General features: G+C 36.6%; 2 protein-coding genes and 1 long non-coding RNA gene across 3 annotated transcripts in view; 2 read left to right on the forward strand and 1 right to left on the reverse strand.

The window, feature by feature from the left end:
- The window catches only part of LOC130409993 (uncharacterized), a 35,288-nt gene extending 21,541 nt beyond the window's left edge, over positions 1-13,747 (reverse strand). Inside the window, exon 1 of the long non-coding RNA XR_008904964.1 lies at positions 13,345-13,747. This is a non-coding gene — a long non-coding RNA (uncharacterized LOC130409993). The remainder of the gene's footprint in view (positions 1-13,344) is intronic.
- Positions 13,748-14,672: 925 nt separating this feature from the next.
- Positions 14,673-19,177, forward strand: sult6b1 (sulfotransferase family, cytosolic, 6b, member 1). Its single transcript, XM_056734285.1, has 7 exons — positions 14,673-15,105; positions 15,829-15,944; positions 16,032-16,121; positions 18,157-18,283; positions 18,367-18,461; positions 18,608-18,764; positions 18,911-19,177. The coding sequence occupies exons 1-7, from the start codon at positions 14,937-14,939 to the stop codon at positions 19,036-19,038; spliced, it is 882 nt and encodes a 293-aa protein (XP_056590263.1). The 5' UTR covers positions 14,673-14,936; the 3' UTR covers positions 19,039-19,177.
- A 4,972-nt stretch (positions 19,178-24,149) lies between these two features.
- On the forward strand, positions 24,150-26,367 carry vipb (vasoactive intestinal peptide b). The gene is made up of 4 exons (XM_056735494.1): positions 24,150-24,737; positions 25,062-25,169; positions 25,338-25,442; positions 26,190-26,367. The coding sequence occupies exons 1-4, from the start codon at positions 24,631-24,633 to the stop codon at positions 26,365-26,367; spliced, it is 498 nt and encodes a 165-aa protein (XP_056591472.1). The 5' UTR covers positions 24,150-24,630.

Genomic DNA, 26,367 nt, shown 5'->3' on the forward strand with positions numbered 1-26,367 from the left:
GAGTTTTTGTTGTTTTCTGTGAACATTTCTCTCAAAAAGATGCAATGTTTGCAGATCTTGAATACCGCAAAGAAAACAAGTTCATATTCATTTTTGAACGACACAATATTGATGTTTTACTTGTATTTAATGATCAGTCCAAAAAATTATATTTGATGGAATAAATCAGATTTTTTCAGTGATTGCATGAATCTTTGCATTCTTCAGTCTTTCACAATCATGCTGATTAAAGAAAAAACTGTAGTGGCCTCTTATTATGAATGCATATATCACAAATCATTAAACAAGACTGAGGACTTACTTTCGAGTCTTAGTTACGCAGAACGTGTTTTAAATCCTCAAATTTGAAACCAAACACATGGCTTACTCCTGCAGTTATTATTGTCTCATAGGACATATCAAAAATAGACTATTTCTGTAATGCTTCATATTAAAAACATACGCATCACATACAGGTCTACCGTCTGTGTATAAAAATAAGATCAAGTTTTTTTTATGGATATTTCTAGAGATCCTAAATCCATTTTCTTATCCTAAAATTTTTGCGTTTGGAATCAGATGCACTGGCAGGTTTAGCATTAACAGACTGATGTGATGCAGATTAAAGCGAGGTGATATGAGGCCGTCAGAACATAAACAATAAAAACATACAGTCTGATCTAAAGAATGACTGATATATCCAATCCACTCGCTTTATGGATTTATTGGATTGAGTGATTGTTTCTCAATAAACGGTTTCAAGCGCTGACCCGAAGTTAACTTCTGGTCTGTATTTGTGTGTAATATAATAAAATATTTTAGATTTAATTGATATTAGTTTTAATCCATATTCGTATTTTATTGCATATAAATAAATTCAAATGACCCAAGTTATTGATTCTTTGCAGAGGACCGGAGGTACAAGACGTACACCACTGTAATGTCTTTAGCTCTAGAGTTGGATCGTAACAATAAAAGTAACAATTTATATAACTTAATCATCATAATTTTATTAGAATTTTTAATATGTAAAAGTAATATGTATTACTTTAGTTTAGCCACTTACAGGTTCGGTAGGCCTACGTGTACAAGATCAAGATGGCACCATGAACGCCTCACTTTGAGTCAGGAAAAACCCTGCAAACAAACGGTTATTGGAATCTCTGTACTTTTAAGTCATGTATACCAGCTCTCACACGCCTCATGTGGTTCATGTAATGGAGTTTGAGAATCACTGTTTTAATGTCATACAGCAGCAGAGGTCATTTCCCTCCTGTGATACTCCTCATCGTCCATTTACAGCGGATGAGTGTGTGTGTGCCCTCATTTGACCAGCACGTGTGACATAGCCTTCAGATAGCAGCAGAACCAGACAGCGCTCGCTTCTCACGGCCGCCTGCCCTCGACCATGTTTGACAGCTCCTCCTCTGACTGAGTCTTCCTGCGGCCAGAGAACATCTTCAGCTTTAACAATTTATCATCCTTGAGCTTTGTTGGCAATACAATGCCAAAACAAGAGAGCGTGCCTTCAGTGGAGGAATGATGGAGCTGGCGCGGCTCAAAAAAGCCTTTAAAAGATTTCGGTGAACATTTATGAGCTGGTATTCTGAGTCAACTTCCATATATATACAGTTTATTTATATCTCCTGTTTATTTATAAACAAACAGGGAAATAAACATGTTTATAGTCAAACAAGACTGAACCCCATTGACTCCCATTGCACGAACACAAAACCACTGAGACATTTCTAAAAATATTTTCTTTTGTCTTCCACTGAAGATAGAGTTGCATATGGGTTTACAACCACTTGAAGGTGAATAGCCTAACGTTGACTTTTTATGTTCAGATAAAATATTCCTTATACTTCGTATTTGACCAATAATAATCTATCGTTTTAACTTCCTTCTAGCTCCAGGTGTCAAGGCATTATCTATTCTGTCCAAGAAGCCTCTTAGGTGAGACAATCATCTACAACATAATCCTGCCAGACAAACCAAACTATCTTAAACACATTAGACTAAACCCGAACACGGATCGAACAAAATGTCTCATTTTCATAAAAGTACCAGTGAAAGGATCAGAGTGATCCATTCATAAAACTAATCCACCTGACCACAAGAGAATATAAAAATCACGTTAAGGACAATGGACCAAACACCAAAAACAAAGGACTGTTGTATATCAACACACAAACACAAAGACACTAATGCTCGGTGTCAGAACGCTGTAGGCAAGGACACATCAGAGCCGATCTACACACAAAAACCTACAAAACTGCAGCTCTATATCCAGATGAGAAGTTCTGAGGATGCCAAGGTGAAAGAATAAATGAATATTTACATGTTCAGCAATTGTTCAACCAACTAACTGCGTCCTTTCAAACAGAAAAAGGCATTTCGTTTTAACCCCAATGACACACGAAAATTCCTCTATTTATAATTCGGCTTCTCCTGTAAACTGCCTACAGGTCCAAAGCCAATTAAGTGACGTGACAACAGCCTAATGACGGACACTGTTTATGTTACGAGCGTAAAAATATATACAGAAACCCCCCCAAAAAAGATGAAATTCCTGTCTCTCATGCATAATGAATCATGAAACAGAAAGTTTGTTGGTTGGTCTGCGAGTGTGTTTTAGGAATATGTGTGTTTGTTTGTGTGTTGGCGTGTAAGTGTGTTTGTGTTAATCCGAGCGTGTTTGTGCGCTTGACCTGAGAAGCAGATAACAGATATTTAATCAGCAACACAACGCCATGTGTGGCAACAACAGCTTTAGCCCTGCAGCCAGAGAGAGAGAGAGAGAGAGAGAGAGAGAGAGACAGAGAGAGAGAGAGAGAGAGCCATAGAGAGGGGGTAAGACAGGCCTGAGAGTGAGACAAAATCACAATATTACAGCAAACTCTCACAACCCTAAAACGCACGATCTCTCTCTTTTTCATTGTGTGTGTGTGTGTGTGTTTGTGCGTGCATGGACAGACATCAGCTGTTAATCTAGAGCATAATCAACATCCAGTGTGCCTGGGGTCTGCGTATCTCTCAGGGTTTGGTGTGTGTTTGCTATTTTTATTTTTTGTTAAAAAAATATTCACAGTTTCATACAAAGAAAATTAACATAAATTATTGTTTTTGCTTAAATAATCTATAATCGATTTGTTTACTGAAGTGTAAACTGTAGCTTTCATGACCTCTAGTGGCAGTTCGTGAAATTACAATAAATTTGGTTTTACTTATATTTATTCATAAGATTTTAAAAGAAAATTGTGATTTTTGGGGAGGCTAAATGTTTAATTTGTTTGTGCAAAACAAGATTTTTAGATGTTAGCAACTGAAATTTCTGAGGCTTCTTTGATTACGACAGTAGAAAAAATTTCAATGGTAGTTAAAGGCACCCCAGAACTGTTTGCTTTCCTAAATTCTTCGAAACATCTCATTCTGTGTTCAACAGAACAACAAAAATCTTTTTTTTTTCCTACCAGGATGGTCAATGATGACCCAGAAATGTCAATTACTAACATTTTTCTAGATATCTCTCTCTGTGTTCATCAGAACAAATACATTTATACAGGTTTGGAACAACTTTAGGGTGAGTAAATCTTGGCAGAATCATTATTATTAATCTCCGATATACAAAGTATTGCAATTATGCTTTAAGCAATCATGCAGAGAATTATTAAAATATATACATGCATGTTTACTCATTCAAGTAAAAAAAAGTCAAATCTATGATATTCCAATCTCTAGATTTATCAACTGGTCTGTCTGTCAGCACATCTCTTCACAACTAGCTGCATGATTTATTCATGTTCATAAGTTAAACAGTATAGAAGTTACTTGTCAAGGTTTAACACATATGGTTAGGAGTTTGTTTAAAATCACTCACCCTAACCTTCAGTGGTGGTGTTTGTGCTAACATTACCAAAACTAAACCTGACTATTTTGTCTGTCACAATCCCCCCGTTTCACACTCGGTCCTGTCTTAGTTTGGATGTTTCACAGAAGCAGCGGGAGGCAAAAACACACAAATGAATCTTGTCACAACATGATGGACATAAATAATGTATGACAGGTCATGTAGGGTGCTAATGGAAACGTGTGTGTGTGTGTGTGTGTGTGTGTGTATGTGTGTGTGTGTATGTGTGTGTGCCTAAAGACAAGAAGCATATTCACACAAATCATAACAAGCCTTCAGAAGGATTCATAAACATACTGTACATGGTGCATGATATGAGATTCTGATTAAATGCTGTTTGTTAAGGAACGCATTACAAATATTATTGCTCATATTTAGTTAAGTGTGAGGTTTGTCGATATCCAGCATTTTAAACGACACCAAATACTGTGCATTGTCCCACACTGTTTGTACTACAGAGAGCATAATGACCTCAAAGGACATGTGAACTGCTCCTCAAAGCAATCTGATGTTTAATTCCCACCTGCAAGACTGACAATGAAAGAAGGACTCGAGTGTCTAGAGATCAGAACTTTCAACCAAAACACCCGATCAAGACACCCTAGCAACCACCCAGGGGACCATAAAAACCACCCAGAAGACATTAGCCCAGAGGACTTTATCGAACAGGGCTGGTAGATGATGACAAAAATTCAATCATAGACTGTTTTATCAGACATTGCCCGTGGTTAACTACTGGTCGGTGTTTGGTTTTACAATTTATTAAATTTATATTATGTTATAGATCAATTATATGAAATAAAAACTACTCGCAGTTACAGATTCTTTGCAGAGGTCTACAGGAAGTTGGCCACGTATTGTTTGTCTATGTTGTTGCCGCTGAAACCGTCTATAATCACAATTATTTTGTCCAATATTGAGATCAAGTTTATTTAACACGATTACTCACTTATTTTGGAAACAACATGTACTTATTGTAAATAAATTGAAATCATAACTAAAATATAAATTAAACAAATAAATGAAGTATGAATGCATCTAAATAAATAATATTACATTTAAATAAATAACATTCTCTTATGAACACACACACACAGAGAGACACACATAGAGACACACAAAGCTCAACACATGCACACATATCACAGTGTTCCAGTGAGAGTTTAAACATGCCATTTGTATTGTTTTCTAGATTAAATGTCCCTCTTTGGCTTGATTCAGGCCACATCAAAAGATTAACTCCGAACAGAAGCTGAAAGTTCAGCTGTTATAGGTTTTGTCTAATGTATCGCTATTAATCCACGTTTAAAGTGGCCGCTCTGCTCGCACGCTCATTTAAACCTCTTCAATCCCATGAGGCGCTGGTTGAAACTCTAATAAAGTTCTGTCTGTCCAGCCCGACTGTCCTGGTGTGACACAACCTTCACTGAGACTCTCACACTTAGAGGTGGACGGGTCACGATGTGTTTACTCTCCACTCATTTACATTTAGATTCCCAAATATTCCAAAGTAACCAAGACTTGAAACAACATGCCCTTGCTTCAAGTTCAATTAGCATTCATACCGGACATACTACACTTAAACAAATATTGAAAATATTGATTACAAAAATTAATGCACCTATTGTGTCAACACGCACAAATACACACGCACACACACTTCAGCAAGTCTGATGCGCACAGACAGGCCCGGACTAAAATCATTCAACCAAATGTCTGTGTGTGTATATATATGTGTGTGTGTGTAAAACTCACACATAGCTCACATGTCATGCTTTAACCCCCCGCTGCGTGTCCACATACACACACACGATCACATACACACATCCAGGTCAGTCTGTCATGAAGTCGTTCGGGTTCACATAGAGTTCAGCATATGCAAACATAAACTCTGTGTCACCTCAATTTCACTGTGAGAGAGAGAGAGAGAGAGAGAGAGAGAGAGAGAGAGAGGTAAAGTGTTTCGATTTGAGGGGTCTACATGCAGGCATTTGGATCTGAAGATACATTGAAACTTAATTCTTCTGTCTATATTAATATCCTTTTACTGGATTGCAACAATGCAAAATGTATCAATTTATATTGAACAACTCTAGAAACAAATATTCACAAGATTTACTGTCATGCTCATCTGATTTGTGTGCATCTTAAAACATAGTCAAATAATATTTGAGAACTTTGTGATGAATCTGTAAAACATCTTTTGATAATTTGTCACAAAAAAAGGAGATTTGTTGTTTCAAACCTGATTAAATTTCTTTGTTTTGTTGAACATAAAGAAAGATATCTGCAAGAATTTTAGCAACTGACATTTCCGGGATATGATTGACTATCAAAGAAAAAATACAATGGTAGTCAAAGGTGCCCCAGAACTGTTCTCTTTCCTAAATTCTTTCAAATATCTCATTCTCATACAGTAATTTTCCCACTATGGCAGTCAATGGTGTCATAGAAATGTCAGTTTCTAGTATTTTTCCAAATGTCTTTTTTTGTGTTTATCATAACAAAGAAATGTATACAGGTTTTGAAAAATTTGAGGATTAGTAATTCATGAATTACATTTTTTGGGTGATGGATCCTTTTAAAGTCCCAGTGAAATTAAAAATCATCATTTCTGTCATGAAATATTGCAGCATTTATTGTAAATAGCTTATCAATTTGGGTCATTTTCATTTTAAATTCATGTACCCTCATAATCTTCAATTTAAATCTGAAAATGCACTTCCGCCCAGTAATGACTATCCATCTCAAATGATGTAAACTAGACGGCTTGGGCGGAGCATCCGTTAACTCCTCCCCTTCAACTGTCAGTCTGCTTCCAGTTTTGTTTCAAAATGCAACGGCTGTTTTCATTCATCCAATCAATTCGTGGTGAAACGCCAGCCATGGCCATTCATTTTCTCCTTTGAAGTTACTCTCACATTTAGAAATGTGTCAGAATACGGAAGTTAAAATGATCGCAACTTCCGGTTAACAGGGACTTTAAAAGTGATCCGTCATTGCATATTTCAGAATATTTACATAATATCATTGTCTTAAAAGCGGTGGGAGTTCTTGATGGTTGATTTTTTCACTCCAGCTAAATGTGAGTAGCAACTGATCTGATTTAGTAAGGACACAATCACACAATCTCTTCCGACTGCATAATTCATTCAAGACAGAGAGACAGAAAGAGAGAGAGAGATAGAGATGAATGTAATATTGTAAAAATGTATACAATTATAAATTACAATTACAAGTATGAATTGCATTATTTTTGACATTTTATTAACGCCAAATCAATGAGCCTGTGTAACAGATGTAAATAATAGTTGAATTAACTTTCTCTTACTTAAATACTTCAGTATTATTCAAAGTAAATGCCTCTTCATTAATATGACAACCTTATGAACCGTATACACTAATAATAATGAGAAATGTTTAGGGTTAAAACAGAACCAGTTTGTGTTAATAAAAGTGTCCGTCCAACCGGCGGTGACATGAAGTCCTGCTTCTGTTAATCCGTCTGTGTTTCTACCGGCTGCTAAACCCGGATTTGTGTGGCGAGATGATGTCACTGTTTTCAAACGAGCCGCTGACATGTTTAACCAACTCAAGCCATAATCCACACCTCTTCTATCGGATTGATGGTTTGCGGCTTATTTGATTCACTGTAGTATAAACGTGTAAAAAAGTGAATGAAGCACTTTACAAACATATATAGCAAACCGGTGTCTTACTTGTATGACTGAAATGGGAGGGTTTAAACACAAATACTGCCATGATGGGGGATAAATCTGCATGTTGTATGTTCGTTATGGTGTAGATGAGCAGTACAGTGACATGCACAATGGAGAACTCAGAGCAAATGACCCCCAAAAAACATAATCACCATGAAATATACATCACACATGTGAATTTATACACTCACACCGCACGGTTCATGTTTTATCAGCTAAAGCTAAGTGTTTATGCTTTTTATTCACGCAGTCAAATTCACTTTCAAGGCAACATTTCAAAAGATCATTCAAGCTGAAGAGCGAGACCGAGAGAGAGAGAGAGAGAGAGAGAGAGAGAGAGAGAGAAAAAGAGGGAGAGAGAATATTTAACATTATATTTGTAAACTGTATAATACTGAATTACTTTTAATTAAATGTGTTCATATTTTTTAGCCTGTATTGTTATTTTTAACTTTTTATTTTGCATTCATTTTGTAAACAAAAAGTATTTGCTCTACTTTACATTGTAAATAGCCTTGCTGCAAATACTTTGGTATAATAATCCTGGCAATACAAATATACAGCTTTTGTCATGCAAATAAAGCACAAATAAATTAAAATAGAGAGAGTAGCTGCGTCTGACTTCGTTAACTCGTTCACTCATACACTATTCCCTATAATAGCAAATGCTTAATAGTGCACTATATGGGGAAGTGAATGACTGTTTCTCAATCTGTGTTCTTCAGCGGTCTTGTTTCCACTGCTGCGTCTGAAATTGCCTACTTTCATACTATATAGTAGGCGAAAATGTGTCATATCAAGTCATAGTATATCTTAAACCTCAGAATGCAAAAAACGGTAGGCGAGAAATACCCCGATGGTCTACAACTTCTGCCCAGATTCTTGTGTGTGGATTGGATGGACACTTTTCTATCCTGTGATGCCACGGGGTTTGAGCAACGGTCAAATTTCAAAAGTAAATCAAATAAACTGACGTCCGTTTTTAATGTAAGAGCCAATAAATGAATTTCTCGTGACCAAATTATGTTTTTATCAATGCTCACGTTTAGGTTGTTTAATGCATCATAGATCAAAGAGCATACGGGTCACATGCCAATAAAACATGTCGGACGCAGTATGTCCGAAATGTATTCATACTACACCCCCTCATACAATATAGAACGTACTGTTTAAACGGCCGAAAGGTAGATACTTATTCAATTTCAGTACGTACTGTCACAGTATGCAAGAGTGTGTGAGCAAAAGAGACGCAGATCTCTAGTTGCTTTCATAAGTACTGCACCTAATCTTAATAAAGGCTTTGTTCAAATTTAAGTATGAGCGATAGTAAAAGTGACGCATGCCTCAGCAAACACCATTACAATAGCAAATAACAAACGTGGAATGACAGAGAGGCGGCTATGTTCGTGTTTTATTAATAAACTAATGCAATTACACACTAATGCATCAGTATAACTCACCATTTCTCATGCAAATACACATTTCACTCAGATTCAAGTGTGTTATGTTATTTCACTGCACATTAATATGGATGAGGTCACATAAACACACACAATCACATACACAAGAGGATGGAGGTGTGTGTGTGTGTGTAGCGCAGGCGTTTGACCTGCTTTCACATGGCTGAACACAGCTGTACAAACTCTACAGACGACAGTCGACTGAGGAGCACAGAACACTGTCTCTAGGCACCAACACACACACACACACGGCATGTTTTATTCATGCTCACACACATACACTCATACAAAGACATCAGAGTAAATCAGACGGAGCAGAAAGAGCGACTGTGTTTGTTTCTAAATAGAGCGTGTTTATCAAGAGGGTCCTAAGTAAACAAACAGTATGAGAAGAGATGAGAGAGAGAGAGAGAGAGTCTTCCATCTCTCAGCAAAATCTCACAATATGCAGACTTTCTAATATAATTGATACTCTACACAATACTGGGCTCAATTCTTAATTATGACTGCTTTGTACTAAATTTAAATAACATTTATTTCCAGCATATGAACAATTTTCCCAACATTTGTCATTTTGTTAAATCATTTTCAATATTTTAACATTCCATACATTCCTAAATTGTCTGTTGAACTGAAAAATAAAACAAAATATTTACACAATTACGATTAAGAAAGGAATTAAGAAAGATTTGTTTATCTCTGCAAATATGAGCAGATTCTGAGATCTCTTCCAAAACTCCAGAAGAGACAGGTGTGAGATCACCTGAGATGATCTATTACTTACGAAGACAATCAAGCTAAATCTGCTGGACAGGAGATATCCAGGAGACGTGAAATGTGATTAGTATCGGCTGTGTTTCTGGTGGGAGAGTTCGGTGAACTTCACTTTCACGGTGAGATGTTGAATTATGGGTAAGATCACACGTTACACGGACACTTGCTGTGTTTTTAATCACTTTGTGAGAGACTAAAAGCTGCCCTGTCCCATCCTATCACTCAACTCCAAAACGCACGTCCAGATCCCTCGACTCTCAAGACGAGCAGACGTTACGTAACATGTCTGGATCAGAGATCACAGGAGGACTCCAACTCACCCAAACCTCGGTAATTGGTGGGTGTTGTGGGATTTGTAAAGGGTTCACAGGGAGGGCCCTTTTAAGATACCCGCTGCGTTTTGGACACATCGAGCGGCAGAGATGGTGATCTGTGAAGCACATGACACGACAAGGCCATGCTGTGTACACACATGATGTACTCTCTCTCTCTTCTCTCTCGCTGGAGTTTATAGGCCACTCTTCTGGAACACTGTGTACCGCCAGCGGCTTACGTCACACGCTCCTGCAGCCTCACGACTCTAAAACACTCGCTTAACGCTGAATTAAAGCAAAGACAAAAACGATAAAAGACTATTACAAAGATTCACTACATGAGACATTCATTTTTTGAAGGTGACATAGATGCATCTTTCACTGCATTTCACAACCCAAAATCCCGTGCACGTTCATCCACGGGAGAGGAGACTGTTAGCTCAAAAAAGTAAAATGGCCGTGGGTTTCAATTAAATGTCTATAATTGGCCCACTCATGAGTCAAAACAACCAAGAAACAACCTTTTAAGAGTGCAGGTCATATACTAAATACAAATACAGATATAGAGAGAAAAGCGCTCGGAGAAATAACCCGCTGACATTTACCCCGGGGGAAATGCGATTGAATGACCTTTTAATTTCACCTTTAGCATTAATGTCTTAAGCGTTTGTGTTGATAGACACAGAGGAATTAAACACGCACTTCTGTTTACACACACACTGTCACCTTGTTGTCGTGTGTTTGTGTGTGTGTGTAAACAAAAGCGTGTGCTTAATTCCTCTGTGTCTATCAACACAAACGCTTAAGACATTAATGACCTACATTTACATCTGCTGTAAAATGCCCACCGCACAATTCAACTAAATATCATCGAAAATTTTACAAAAATGTCCTGAAAATGCAATAATATTTCCATGACATTTCTCGTGTGGACCGGAAAACTAAAGATGCAACAGGTCAAAACCCTTCACTTAAAAATCACTGATTATATTAGATCACAAAATAAACCTTTGTACTGAAATAATGTGATATAATCCAAAATTCCACAGAACGTCTATTCAATAGTATGCAATAATCCCATCCGGCCTCATTCTGTAGCATTTAATCTGAGCGGCATTCTGTGTACTGTTTTAAAACATGTCATGCATCAGAGCACTGTAAACAATAAAAAAACACACACATGTAGGCAAGTTTATTAAAATGTCCATTTATAATGAATATGGAGTGTCATGGATCATGTGACCATCTTGAAAATAGCACTAAACGAATAAAAATGCTTTAAAACTTGGAAACTTCACATGGGTTTTTGAACCACCGAATGTTATCTGTTAGTATAGTAAAATCCTTTGGTAAAAACTGGATTTTCTTCATAGACAGGTTGACATCTTCACAGAATATTTGTAAGAGTGTTGATAATCAGACAAAATTTAACCCATTGACTTCCACTGTATGAACACAAACCTCCAAGACATTTCTCAAAATATCTTTGTTTGAAGAAAGAGTCACTAGGATTTAAGACATAAACACAGTTTCAAAATCTAAGGCCAGGTTTTAAGGTTTATCTTAAACCACTTTAGCCTTAATTCGCTTTTATAAAAAAGACTAAGAAATAAACATTACTGGTGTGCATCTTGAGACGAAACAATCCCACTACTTTATTATATTTCAGGGCAAGTTTTATTTAGATAAAACAGCTCAAACATACATTTTATTTTAAGACTAGCCTTGAGGCTTATCAGTGAAACTGGGCATGTGGGAAATTCATCACGTAAACATTGCATACTTTACAAAGCCGAAACACCAAGCAAACCTAAACCAGATTAAACTGGAGTTTGCCACCATCAACTAACCCTACGAGATCTCCAGAGTTAACTGAAATACTCCAGTAAACTTCATTAAGGTATTTTCTCTCCATAATCTGGGTATATACTATGGTAAAAGTACCAGGCCACACTGGTCTGGCCTTGTAGCAGATGGACAGTTGGTTTTTGTTTTAAATCTGCTTAACTGGAATGATGGTCCACTGGGCTGCAGACGATGACTGCTTCTCCAGCAGATGGAAAATACCCTGATAATTCCCAAAGAAGAGATTAAACTCAACGCATGCTTAGATGTCAAGCTATTAAATGCTTGCGATGTAAAAGTTGTATAAGGACGATCTGCTAAGTAACATAAGGCAATACAGAACGCTTCCCCTGGCAGGGCTGGAAATGGAGCAGTGGGACTTGGGAGGCAGGGACTGAATTTTGAGGGAAAGAGGATTTTAATATTTTATCAAAACTAGAAAAGACTATGCACATTTCAAACAAAATGTGATTTTCCAATAGTGGAGTGATTTTGGCTATACAATGTTTTACTTTTATTTATTTACATTTACATTTAGTCATTTAGCAGACGCTCTTATCCAAAGCGACTTACAAGTGGGGTAGATAATGGAAGTAATTAGGACAGCATAAGTACAACAAAAGCATAAGTGCAATCAAAAAGAAGACTAGTCTCATATAGCCTAACACAGTATACGGAACCATTCATTCATACCTTTATTTTTTTTTAGTAGAGAGTAGGGAAGAAAAGATTTATAACTATATAAGCTCTTTTGTTTTTGCATGGCTTTGCGTCATGAGAAAGACTTAATGCGTTGTGTGTCTCTTTAAGATTGTTGATACCGATATCTCAACAGACAACTAAACCTCAAATCCGAGTGTCTTGCGCTACACTGACATCTAGTGGACACAACATGCATACACACACAAGATTAAACACAATTGTTGGACAAAATAAAGATTTTCAGTTGACTTCACTGTCAAGACAATAAAGGTAGTTTACCAAAACAGCAGCAGACAAAGTTCAACACATTTTTTACAACTTTTTATAAATAGTGTCTCCAAACGAAATCATCAATCCAAGTAATCTATTGATCAAATTTTAATGATAACTGCACCTGACAAGCCCGACTGACTCGAATTAACAAAAAAAAGCTAAAATCACGGTGACGCAGTAACTAGTTACACAACACCATTACAGTAATGACAAACCACAACAACTGAGAGATGAAAACGCTTAGACAATTGTGACAAATCATACACATAGTTTGAAAAAAAAGACTTATTAATAAGCATGTCTGTTTCGACTCTTTATTTTTTAAACACAATCTGTGTTTGTGTTTACATGAATGTGTCTGAACTTACTTTTAAAAGGGCGCGTGAACGCGAGATCAGAAATGTGTTCAGTCAGTGAGATACTCGCGCGCCTTTCACCAGCTTCTTGGAGACTCTCGAGGTGCATTGTGGGATTGACGGCGGCGCTTGACACCTTTGTCGATCGGATTTCATCACATGAGCGGTAAGAAATCGCGTACTGTGCCTGTACGTACCGAAGTAACTAACTCTAGACCGTTAAAACAGCAAGTGAAGTCTTATATACGAGCGGGAACGTTAGGTGATGCACTTTCGAGTCAGATTCGTGGGCGTGGCTTGTTGGTGTTTACTAAATCCTTGGTGTTTCAAGTCTTACGAAACCTTAGCCTAACAAACACACTAAACCCAACATTACTGTAACCATCTAAACCAAACATGATTGTAAAAATTGCCAAAAAAAAAAAACACGGTTGCGTAATGAAAGACTCGTAACACCAAGGATTTAGTGAGAGCCGCTACGAGGTGGGGAGTTGTGATGTCATACGGGGCGTGTCGATTGCCGAACATGAGGAAAATGAAGTCTGTTGTTAAATGAATTAATGGTTTTGCAAAGATGTTTGAAATTTTAGATACTCTTTCTCAATCATTTTAAATGTGTGATAGAACAGATTATGAAAACTATTCTATTTTATAACCAATACATGATTGAAATAAATATCTACATTTTTTACAATTTAACCATTCACTAATATGTGTTAATAACACAGTACAATCATCACTGAGTCAAAAAAGAATGAGAGCGCAACAAAGCAAAGAAAATCTGGTGTGAACATAGTGCTCTTAAAATAGACTTTTTATGCAAGATATTGTTTTTATTAGTGGGTAAAGTGTGACCTGAATCACACATTTACGTCACGCATTTACCCATTTGGCAGATGCTTTTATCAAAATGTATTACATATATACTATACATTTGTCTCCTAGTATGTGGGATCAAACCCATTAATTTGGCAATTATATAGCGCCATAACCACAGAGCTACAGGGAAGCACCCAATGAGCAACTTTAGTTTAAATATCAACATTCACCTGAGACAGAAAGTTTATAACCAAATATTTCACATAGTTTGAGGGGAAAAAACAAACAGGTCCACTGTTGGCAAAGTTAAAGTTGTGATATAATCTATAATAGTAGTTTGAAGTGATTAATAAAGTTTAAAGCATTGCTTTCTATTCAGTGACTTTCATGGCCATTCAACAGCTCTGCTACATGAACTGCCTACAAATTAAACACAACCTTTCACCCCCACCCAAACCAGCTTTTCAAGAAACACATCTGCATAGTCATGCTGTGTGTGCGTGTGTGCATGTGTGCCTGCATGTGCCTCTCTTTATCAAACACACAGGTCAGAGGGAGATTAATGACTCCGAAGCCAAACCCATCGGACCCCGGGCCCCTCGCAAAGCGGAAATGTGATTTTCTCACGCAAGCTCTTCGTATAGGGGGCGGGGTTTTCCTTTCACTTCCTGCAACGCTGCATAAATACTCTCCCTGTGTGTCCCTCTGTGCAACTTTACATTGAACACCAGGACCACATCTGCTGCCAACATGAGTCAAACAGAACCTCCAACTCAAGCATCTCAATGAAGACCAGGATGGAACTAGCAGCAAAGACGAAGGATGAAGACAAACTTTACAAGCGAGACGGTATTCTGTACTCCACAATCCTGAGCCCACCAGAGACCATGGATAAGTTAAAAGATCTGGAAGCCAGAGAAGATGACGTTGTTCTGGTAGCCTACCCCAAATGTGGTGAGTAAAGTACAAACGTTTTCTTTTCGTTTTAAATCAGTTCACTTGTGCACGTGAAAAAATGCTGTATAGCACACCCCCAAACTAGTACTCAAGGACTCAGATTACATTTCAGCAGCATGACGATATTCCTTTCTCCTTTCTGCTTCAAACCACATACAGTCATAAACTGTTCTTCGTGACACCACTAACACATTTCTGAATGCGGAAAACTGCCTTTGAAACTAATCCAGATCTTTTACTACAACTTCACATAACCTCCACAACACTACACAGTTTTTACACAATCCACTCACGTCAACACTGCTTGTGTAGTTATGCAATAGGGGAAACACAAACATCCACACACTGGGCCTCGTTCATGAGTTACACTGTCCGTTATTTGTTTAACACTGGTCCTCTTCCTCACATAACACCGCAAATGTCCCAGGGAGCGCACAAAGAGATATGTAAATAATTCATGTAATATAAGTCACCTTTGGATAAAGGCGGCTGCAAAATCCATGTGAAAGTAAATACATGTGTGATATCTATTCTGACATAAATCATTGAACGATTGAAACAAAAATGAACAGCCAAAACCAGTTTGCATGACTAACTTTGAAAATTCCACCTGAGCCATTAAGGAAAGTTAGAGAAGGTTTGGTTGCTTCCATCTGGCCTAGGATTGTCTTTCCTGCCTTTTTTGTCTTGATGTCACATTATGTTTCTTTTCTGCACCAGGGTTCAACTGGGTGGTGTCAGTCTTGCGCAAAATCATAAACGCGTCCACTGGCAAAAACGAGGCGCCGCCCGATAGGCCTCCACTGGTCGAGTTTCTACCTCCAGACGTTCAGCAGGTCATCACCATTACAACCCAGCTTTCACAGACACAAACGACTGGAAAACACCAGAGACTGTAGCATGAGTGTTCTTTTGTCTTGCAGAAACTGTCAGAAATGCCTCCGCGGAGACTTCTGGGAACTCACCTGCACCCTGACAACATGCCTGCCTCTTTCTTCAGCAAAAAACCAAAGGTCAGTAATAATGAGGGCACTTCCTAGTACATTACAAAGGTCACATGATACCAGATAGCAAATATAATACAAAAGGTAGCCATTAACTGGGTCAAAGTATAGAGTATAGCAATGACAAATGATGTTTTATTAACAAAGTTTGGGAGGAGCACGTGCAGATAACTAACCTGGCTGGCTTGCTATGACTAATCTCATCAATCATCTTTTAGCTTGGGAGAAAACCCACAAATAGACCAGACGCCTTACCCTCATTCTCTCTACATTTTCCCAGCATCCCTCCTCCACCCCAACTCCTCACCGTCAGCCTATTTTTACCGCAGTATAACGGGGGGAATGACCCGAGTCCAGGCACACACCAGACCCGGGGCTCTCTCCCCGGGACAGCACCCCAAATACGCATAACATCCATCCCCTCCGTAGTTATTATATGCGAGGTGAACTTGTGAAACACATTGAAGATTTATTTGAGCCCTAGAGGTGAAATGGGAAACGTTTCATTTAAAGGAACAGTTTTGTTCCAAACCTATAAATGTCTTTAGGTTTAGGTTTAAACTCAGAGAAAGATATTTGGACGAATGCTTCCAACCAAACTTGAACCCCATTGACTGCCATAGTAGGAAAATCGACAATGGGGTTTGCTGTCCTACATTCTTCAAAATATCTTCTTTTGTGTTCAACAGAACCAAAGAAAATGCTAAAGTAATTTTTCCTATTATGGTAGTCAATGGGGGCCAAGAACTGTTTGGTTACAAGCATTCTTCCAAATATCTTCATCAGAACAAAGAAATGTATGCCGGTTTGGAACTCAGGGTTGAGTAAATGATGACAGAATTTGTATGTTTGGATGGACTGTCCCTTTAAGGGCTATAAGTAGATTCACTGGTATGTATATTTGGATATAATTCGGTGATTCTCATGAACTCTTGGTCAAACAAGAATTTCTTAAAAACTCTTGTATTAACAAATTTCATATATATTCCTTTAAAACAAGGTATGATATGTTTAAAGGCATTCATTTTTAAACTTTTACTGGCAGTTAAGAAAATTGTATTTATTTATTTTACAAAGAGGCCATAAAAATTATCATTACCGTAACCATTTAAAACTGTCAATCTCGTAGCATGTTTTGCTAAAAACAAGAGAAGCCATGATTCCTAAGCAAGTTTTTAGGAATCATACAAAATATGACAATAATGAATTATATTTTAATAGAATATTAAACGTGCAAAATGTATTTAAATGTGGAAAACTATTGGTTTCAGTAATGAGAAGGGAAAAAGTTGTGTTCACACCGTGACAAGAGAATATGAAGTTTTTCACTAGAAATATATATAGTAATTTGTTAACTTGCTAGCCATTTAAAAGGTACTAGTAGATGTGTTTCTTCACATAAAATCAAACTTAATGTAGATATCTTTGTATTTTAAAAATGTTACGGAAGATGAGGATATCAGTCATGGACACTTCTGTCCTCCACTGTAGTTTTTCCACATGAGTATTCTGTAAAGCATTATTTTGTTTAATTTTCTCAATATTTTAATTTTACTCTGTTTAAATGACAACATGTAATGCAAGTAATACAATTCATAAATAATAAATTCCTATGTCAAAACTATGTTTTGACCAAGGTAGAGAACACAATTATCTTTATTGTGATATTTTTTGTGTTTACAAATTGTATGTTTTATAATTCATATCTTCACTGCCATTATGTTTCACCGGTTTCGTGATAATGACCCTATTATAGATATAAATATGGTGACATTTGCATGTCAATATAAGCCCGTTTTGGTGAGGTAAAAATGATCAATTACAGCAAAGACATATTAGCAGAGCCCTAACGGAAAAAAACCTGAAAAATTATATTTGATGATAAAACAGAACTTTAGAAGGTATTAAAGAGTCTGTAACTTCACACATTGAGGCTTAAAATAAAGAATAATTCAAGATGAATCAAATCCATGTAGTTGAAACTCATTATGCATCATATAGTTCTTTTCTGCTCTGAGACATAACCGCTGTATGTTGTTTCTAGATTCTGGTGGTCTTCAGAAACCCAAAAGACACTCTCGTCTCATACTTCCATTTCATGAACAAGAACCCGGTGCTGCCCAGCGCTGAGCCGTGGGACAAATTCTACTCAGACTTCATGTCTGGTGAAGGTTTGTGAAAATGAACGGTTATTTAAACGTGAATGTGAGAATGCTGTCGAGGGGCCGCAGACTCACATGTTTGTCTTCTTTAGTTCCCTGGGGGTCTTATTTTGATCACGCTCTTGCCTGGGAAAAACGATTTGACGATCCAAAAGTAAAGATTGTGACGTATGAGGAGCTCAAACAGGTGCGTGAGACACAAAAAAAGCCACACAGAGAAGTTGTTTTACTGTATCACATGTTCTGCGCAGCCTCTGGTAGTAGACGTTGAATGTCTTTCTTGATGATTGATGATATCAATGATGATATCATTGCATTGGTCCGCTCACACAGAACTTACCGGAGGAAGTGAAGAAGATCTCGGAGTTCTTCGGCTTCCCGCTGACAGAGGAACAGGTCAACAGCATCGCTGAGCAGAGCACCTTCAGGGCCATGCTGGAAACCTCAAACAAATCCCACGGCAACTTGGGCTCGGTCTTCTTCAGAAAAGGTGAAGAACACACGTCTCTTATGTAGCGGTCTGTTGAAGGACAGACATTTCACAGACATTTGAGACCATTTTTTAAATACAGTTGACAGTAAAATGATTCTGGTTGCCTTCGATCTTGTTTGTAATTGTCCCGCTGTCCGTTCTAGGTGAGGTGGGCGACTGGAAAAATCTGTTTTCCGAGGATCAGAGTAAACAGATGGACGAGCTCTACCACAGTAAAATGGCTGGAACCAAACTAGGGGCTCAGATGAAGTATGACCTCTACTGCAAATAAATGTGAAGATGATCACCGATGATTTTCTGTAATGTACTGTCACTAACACTAGCAGCAGATCACGAACATGTTCCATTGCTTTGATGTTGGGTTTACTGGTGCTTTCTATTCCTTGTAATAAAAAATGTTTTTCACTCAATTTGTCATCATACCTCACAATTTGAATGTGTTCACATTATTAAAAAAGTTGTTTTAATGTGTAAAGAATTCCACTTCATTCTCTTCTGAAAAAAATGAATAGCAAATGTCTACCACTAGTTGTCGCCCAAGTTTAAAAATAATAATTCACAAATAAATCAATGATCGATTTTTCAAACCAGAATCTCCCAATAACAATACAAAACATCTCTTACACCTGTCAGGATATTGTCTGTATCACCTGCAATGAAATTGATCTTTAATCTGTGATTAATATTTGTATTTAGATTGTAGAGTTTTAGGTATTTCTATTGAGGTCTGTGTTTTTCTCACTGCGTTCTAGTTATTGGATCAAAGTTTGAATAATATCTTTAGGATATTGGTTTTTTTCTGCATTTCCTAAATGATGGTCTTGTTTTGACGTTGGATGTGTAACACTTCCAGGATGCTGTTGATGTAGTGCTCATCTCCTGCTCTCAGCTACAACACTGCTGTAATTAGACATCATTAGATTTCAGAGCTGAGACACACCGCAGATATATAAGCCATGCCAAACACATGTCTTCTGCATTCTCATAATGCCATAAACTGTATTACACTTTTTCTGCTATGTGTTTATTTATTTGTACAATTGCTTATTTTAATAGTATAAGAAGTAAATTGGAATCAATATCAAACTCCAGTTATGCATAATGTAGCTCCTTTTAAAATAAAAAAACGCCATTTTAGCTGTCCACATTTATGATTATACTATAATATAGCATTGCTGTCCGTGACTTGATCAGAAAATATCTGTGATCCATCAATATCTGCATTCAGAAGAAAGTCCATGTTGCATTCATTATGGAGCATGAGGCTATTGGATAACAGCAAACTGCATATTTAGGGTCAGGTCTGCATTTTCAAGGAAAAAACCTAGAAAGGTAAATCATGCGTCCAGTTAAGACAGGAGAAGAATGGAAATGATTATTTTTATGACGTATTAAAGGAATTCAATGGAAAGACATACTAAATACTAATAAAAAAAAATTATTTGTATCAAAACAGCACATTACAATAAAATGTTTCACAGTCGTGAGAGTGCGATTTATGTGATCGTCGAAAATTAAGCAAATAGGATAGGGATAGTTCAGTGGAAAACTAGAATTCACCCATGTGTTACTCACCCTCAAGGCATCCTAGGTGTATATGATTTTCTTCTTTCAGATGAATACGGTAGGGTTATAATAGCATTTATCCTGGCTCTATCAAGCTTCATAATGGGAGTGAATAGAGGATGGAATTTTGATGATCTAAAAAGTGCATCCATCGATGAAAAAACTGCTCCACGCGGCTCTAGGGGTTACACCTGGATGACTTGAGTGTAAATAAAACATGGGGTCATTTCGGTTTTCCACGGATCTATCCCTATGAATCTACATTGGTTACTTTGAAAGAAAATAGCACTGACATGACACCTGATATTTACAATATTACACAAATATGTTCAAAGCTTTTTTAATAGAATGTTTCATGAATAAATTTAGTAAAGTTATTTAAGCATGTCACATGCTAAACTGAAATAAATCAAGAAGAAAGTCTGATTTGAGCAATGGAGTTGCACATAAAATAGCATTTTTTTCACCAAAACTAGCTGAACTCTAAATTCACTGCTCATTTACGGCTAAAATTCACTACAAGGCCTTTGCTCAGGTTTTCTGTCTGGACTTGTTGCAGAAGGTCTGCGCCAGTCTGCAGATTTGATCAGTTTGTGTGTTTTTATCTAAAACTTTCTAAAAGTCTGCAAGTGATCTCTAGTTAAAAAAAATCCGTTCAGATTTTAAAAGTCTTGTAGTCTGTTTCAGCAATTAGGGATATTTTCAAAAAGAATTCAAATAGTCCCACCACAAAATAACTAAGTCAAGATCCTTTACACAAGTTTTAGTGGGTTGAACATGAGAAAATTAAGTTCACTCAATATTTATTCCATAATTATTCCTCAATTTTGTTAAAAAAAACATTTAAGTAAAGTTTTCTCAATTCATTCACTGCAAAAAATAAACTTTCTTACTTAGTATTTTTGTCTTGTTTTCCAGTAGAAATGTCTAAGAATTCTTCAATCAACATTTATTTTCTTGATGATCAAAATGACCCGTCTAGTTTTCAGACAAAGATGGAGCTCACGTGAGTTCAAACAGAGCAGATCTCTAGAAGACGGACATCTTTACTCAGTGTATGACAAACACCTTCCTCTGATTCACATTCTGGCCTGATTCATAATGAACGTCACACTCCATCATACTGACGTCACACTGTGAGAAGAAACACAACCTCTATTACAGAGAGAACTTTGAGATTATTGAGGAATTTAGAAGCAAATCTGCTGTGAATTGTCTTGTCAGGCCTCGTCTGTGTGTCATTCATCAAACGGTTACCATTTGTGAAGCAGCGATTCCCGGCATACAAAGAAATACGCTCTTACTGTAGAGGAACATCTGGACAAATAAGCAGCGACACACATTCATATGTCAACTGAACTGCCCTTTTCACAGCAGATTGGATGTCACTCGCTGTCTGACTGTCATATGGAGGGAGTCGAGCGTTTACTGGACCATTCATCACCCAGATGAATCAAAACATGCCAAATCATGAAAGAGCTATTAATATTCAGAGAAATCTTTTTATTGCTAAGAGTGATGTTCTCATCGAGAACATCTTCAGTTTCTGACTCCATCCTAAAGGGCACGATGTTGTTTTTACAAAAACAAGCATAAACAGACTTGGCTCATGAAAATAAGCTTCTTGAATTAGTGACTCATTTCCATCTCTGGTTTTTCTATGGCTGTAATGCAGAGATCTGGTCTGACTGTCCCTCAGCATCACCCGCAGGAAATGAAGCCCTCGGGGACACATTACATTCTTACAGACCACAATCACAGAACAACCCGCTCAACACCTTCTACATACTCTACATCCCCAATAACACAAATCATCAAACTGATTAGACTTTTTTAGACAATGAAAGGCAAAAAAACATCTGATAGACTTATAATTTAAATTGGGAAACGCCATCAATACACACATTTATTTTCACACTGCAAAAAATAAATTTCTTACAAAGCATTTTTGTCTGATTTTCTAGTAAGAAAATAAATGATCAATTATAATATCAAATATTACAATAAAAAATATTTTGTCTTATTTTGTTAAAGAAAATATAAGAATTAAGTACGTTTTTTGTAAAACAAGCGAAAAAAACGAAAACAATCAAAAAAATATGATTTTCTTTTTTTCAGCCTGTTACATAAACTTATTTAATTCTTATATTGTCTTTCATAAAACAATACAGAAGATCTAAGAAAAAACACAAAAAAGTTCCGGCAGCTGGGACGCCAGAAATATACTGTAAAAATACAAGTTTTTCTGTGACTTGACAATATAAAAAAAAGTGAAACATCTGTAAACAACTGTGAAGTTCTATAAAATTACAGTTTTTTCAGTGTTGGTCTTGATTTAAGAGAAAACGAGACAAATTTAAGTTTTCACAGTATACACTGCAAAAGATTAATTCTTACTTAGTATTTTTGTCTTTCCAGTACAAATGTCAAAAAGATGCATTTTCTTGATACGCAAAATTATGGGTCTTGTTTTTTAAATAAATAAATATGAAAATTCAGTGAATTTGTGCTTAAAACAAGCAAAAGAATCTGTTAATGGATAGAAAAATTATCTTGAATTAAGGTTTACCTTTTTCTTAGCCACTAAATTCAAGATTAGTTTTCTAACAGAATTTTTTGCTTGTTTTAAGCACAAATTCAATGAATTTTCATATTTATTCATTTAAAAACAAGACCGGTAATTTTGCGTATCAAGAAAATGCATCTTGATTCAAGAATTCTTAGACATTTGTACTGGAAATTGAGACAAAAATACTAAGTAAGACAATAATATTTTGCAGTGTTTACATTATGGGGACTTTCCATAGAAATAACTTTTATAGTGTGCATGTATATTCTATCCTAACACTCACCTTACACTCTTAAAAAAAGTGCTTCATGATTCCCTAGAACAACCAATTAAGGCTGAGACGTTCCATAAAGAACCGATACAAAGAACCTTTTGTGAATGTTAAAGCATAAAGGTTCTTTGACAATAAAAAGTAAAAATGCTCTTATAAGAACCTTTGAACCAGAAATGGCACTTCTATAGCATCGCTGTGATAAACCTTTTGTAGCATCTTTATTTTTAAGAATGTACCCTAAACCAAACCATGACAGACATTTTTTTTTATTCATCATCCTATTTCTTTGATGCATTTGATGTTTCATATCAATCTTACCAAAGTGTTATGGTGGTGTATATTTCTGTTTCAGTCTTTATATTTGTGAACTGTTGTATACTGTTCGCTGACATGAGGACAGAGTGCGTGCAGAAATATTCTGCAGTGATATTAGATTAGCAGACCTGCAGAATTCTGTAATATGATTGACTGATGCTCCTCTAATGACCATGATACCACTGACATCACGTCATACTTCAGTCTCAATCTAATGAACATCCTGAATTACCACCCAAGACCTCGGCTCACCAATGCCAACATTTACCGGATTCCACGTTTTAAACATCAACATCTGCACTTTCAGCTCTAGAAAGTATGGCGAACATGACTCAAAAGGACATCAAAAACACTTCCAGACAAAATAATTAACTTGAGTGAAAGTAAACGTTAGTTAAAGCCATAGCTCAATGACATTTGCTCAAATTGTAATGCACAAACATTGCAAAACAAACCGTCTGATGACACAAACTAATACTACAGCTGCTGCTGCTTTATTTAAAAAGTCAAAAGGTGTGAAACACATGAAACATCACACTTTGCCTTCTCAACGCTGCTGCAATGATATCTTTTTATTCAAATATAATAATCATGCGAGTTAAATCAAAGAATTCTGCATCATTCTCACATGGAAAGTGGATTTGAGGTTGACCAGCAGATGACCGACAATGAGTGTCCTGCTGGGATGATGGTGACGCAGGTCAGACGCCCAGAGATTTCAGTTCAGTGAATAATCAGGTGTATAAAAGCGAGGGGTATCAGAAGAAGGACTGAAACGCTGCAGAGACCGAGACGCTCCAGCTGAGCAAACATCAGTATTCTTCATTTACACAGGTGTCTGGATCTTGGAACGGGCTTCAGAACATCTCTACAGTGAGTGCTATTATTATGGACTATATTAGTATTAATGTTTTTTATAGGGGCCGTGCCCATTCAGCTACCTCAGCTACAAAAGTTTTCAATATTTATATGGAAATGACATTTATGTACTAAACTAAAGATTAAAAGAAGGATTTTGAAAATGTGACTACACACTCATATGAATATCAAATCTTGAATCTCTGTCAATCACAGGACCACGTAAGAGAACTGATGAAGTAGTCTTACTTCAGATTTGTTTGGTCTTTTTTCAGAAAGTCATGATCTCTCTGAGCAGCTGTCAAACTCTTCTTCTGGTTGCGATCTGCAGTGTTTTCTGCAGCAGGACTCTTGCATTGCCTGCGATCTCTGCATATCCTGACATCAGGTAAGACATCATTATCATCATTTATGATAAACATGCTTTTAAACAGATAATTAACTCACTTGTAATATTTACAATCGTTTTTATTTATTTCCATTAAAAAACACATTCACCCATTAACCCTTCTTTGTAATTCAAAGAATTGACCATTCCTGTTCTGTAGTTTATTATTTTTATTATTTACTTAACATTTAAATAATAAATAGAAATGTATTAAAAATAGATTTTTTAAATGTTTGAAAATCACTGGTACAAATGAGCTCTTTAAAGATCCACCTGTGTTTCTAATTGTTTAGAATAATATTTTGCCTCTTTCATTCTTTTTAGATCAGGCAGTTTAGATGAAGACGGGGATGATGAGTGGACCAGAGATCCGTCACTACAGGATTTAGAGGCGTACAAACTCTTGTATGAACTCGCAAACACAGTTGAGAGGTAAGCAGACACATCACTACGACATTTCTAAAATATTTATCCTAGCATAAAAATATGATTACTAAACAGAATTCAAGCTATTCACTTGATTATTTGCAAGCTTAATATGATGAAGGAAATGTTTGAAAGACGTGTAAATTTGACATTGAGGTTCAAACCTGTTTTCAGACCATCCAGACATGCTGACGGGTTGTTCACAAGCGGATACAGCAAACTGCTCGGTCAACTGTCTGCTAAAGAATACCTGGAGTCTCTCCTGGCAAAGAGAGTCAGGTAACATCTTATTCAATCTCTATTATCTGGACATTTTGGGGGAACATGTTCACTTTACTCAATAAAAAAACGATTCTATTACATTATTCTCTTATGATTATTTGCCATGCTCTCACTATGGTAACCATAGATAAAAAAAATTGTTAATCATGACTACATTTCACTTAAATAAATGCATGGTTAATTTTCATAATCATTGTCATGACATTTTAAGGGATAGTTCACCCAAAAATTTAAATTCTGTCATCATTTACTCGCCCTTAAGTTGTTCCAAACCTCAATAAATGTAGAAAAGACCAAGAAAGATATTTGGAAGAATGTTAACAATTTTCAGTTCTTCAACAACATAGAACCAAAAAAACATTGTTTTTGATATTTTGAAGAATTTATGAAAGCAAACCGTTCTGGGCCACCTTTAACTACAATTAAAACATTCTACTATGGTAAGAATCTACTACACCAAAATTGATCACATTCTTCCAAATATCTTCCTTTGTGTTCAGCAGAACTTAATATTTATACGAGTTTGGATCAATTTGAGAGCGAGTAAATGATGACAGAATTTTCATTTTTGGCAGAACCTTTTCCACATTAGGGTTGAAATAACTGTGCATGTTTAACAGTCAATGTGCTGAACATCATGAGATAATGTCTGTTATATGACTGCTGATTCAATTAAGCTTTTAATAATGACATACCATAATCTCATTAAACGGTGTGTGATGTCATTTCCTGTCTGTGCCGCAGCGATGAACTGGGTGTGGAGCCAGTCAAACGTCACTCAGACGCCGTCTTTACAGACAACTACAGTCGATACCGTAAACAGATGGCTGCGAAGAAATACCTCAACTCTGTGTTAGCCGGAAAGCGGAGGCAAGCGTCAATGTTACTGTTACACAAATCCTTACCTGAATATACGCGATAG

The sequence above is a fragment of the Triplophysa dalaica genome, chromosome 21, assembly GCF_015846415.1.
Source record: "Triplophysa dalaica isolate WHDGS20190420 chromosome 21, ASM1584641v1, whole genome shotgun sequence".
NCBI classification, from domain to species: Eukaryota; Metazoa; Chordata; class Actinopteri; order Cypriniformes; family Nemacheilidae; genus Triplophysa; species Triplophysa dalaica.

Bases quoted from the DNA above. Each gene is read 5' to 3' on its own strand.
- sult6b1 (XM_056734285.1), top strand. From the start codon at position 14,937: ATGAAGACCAGGATGGAACTAGCAGCAAAGACGAAGGATGAAGACAAA. The intron at 16,122-18,156 runs GTCAGTAATAAT...TGTTGTTTCTAG, and splicing joins TCTTCAGCAAAAAACCAAAG to ATTCTGGTGGTCTTCAGAAA. The intron at 18,284-18,366 runs GTTTGTGAAAAT...TGTCTTCTTTAG, and splicing joins AGACTTCATGTCTGGTGAAG to TTCCCTGGGGGTCTTATTTT.
- vipb (XM_056735494.1), top strand. From the start codon at position 24,631: ATGATCTCTCTGAGCAGCTGTCAAACTCTTCTTCTGGTTGCGATCTGC. The intron at 24,738-25,061 runs GTAAGACATCAT...CATTCTTTTTAG, and splicing joins TCTGCATATCCTGACATCAG to ATCAGGCAGTTTAGATGAAG. The intron at 25,170-25,337 runs GTAAGCAGACAC...ACCTGTTTTCAG, and splicing joins CTCGCAAACACAGTTGAGAG to ACCATCCAGACATGCTGACG.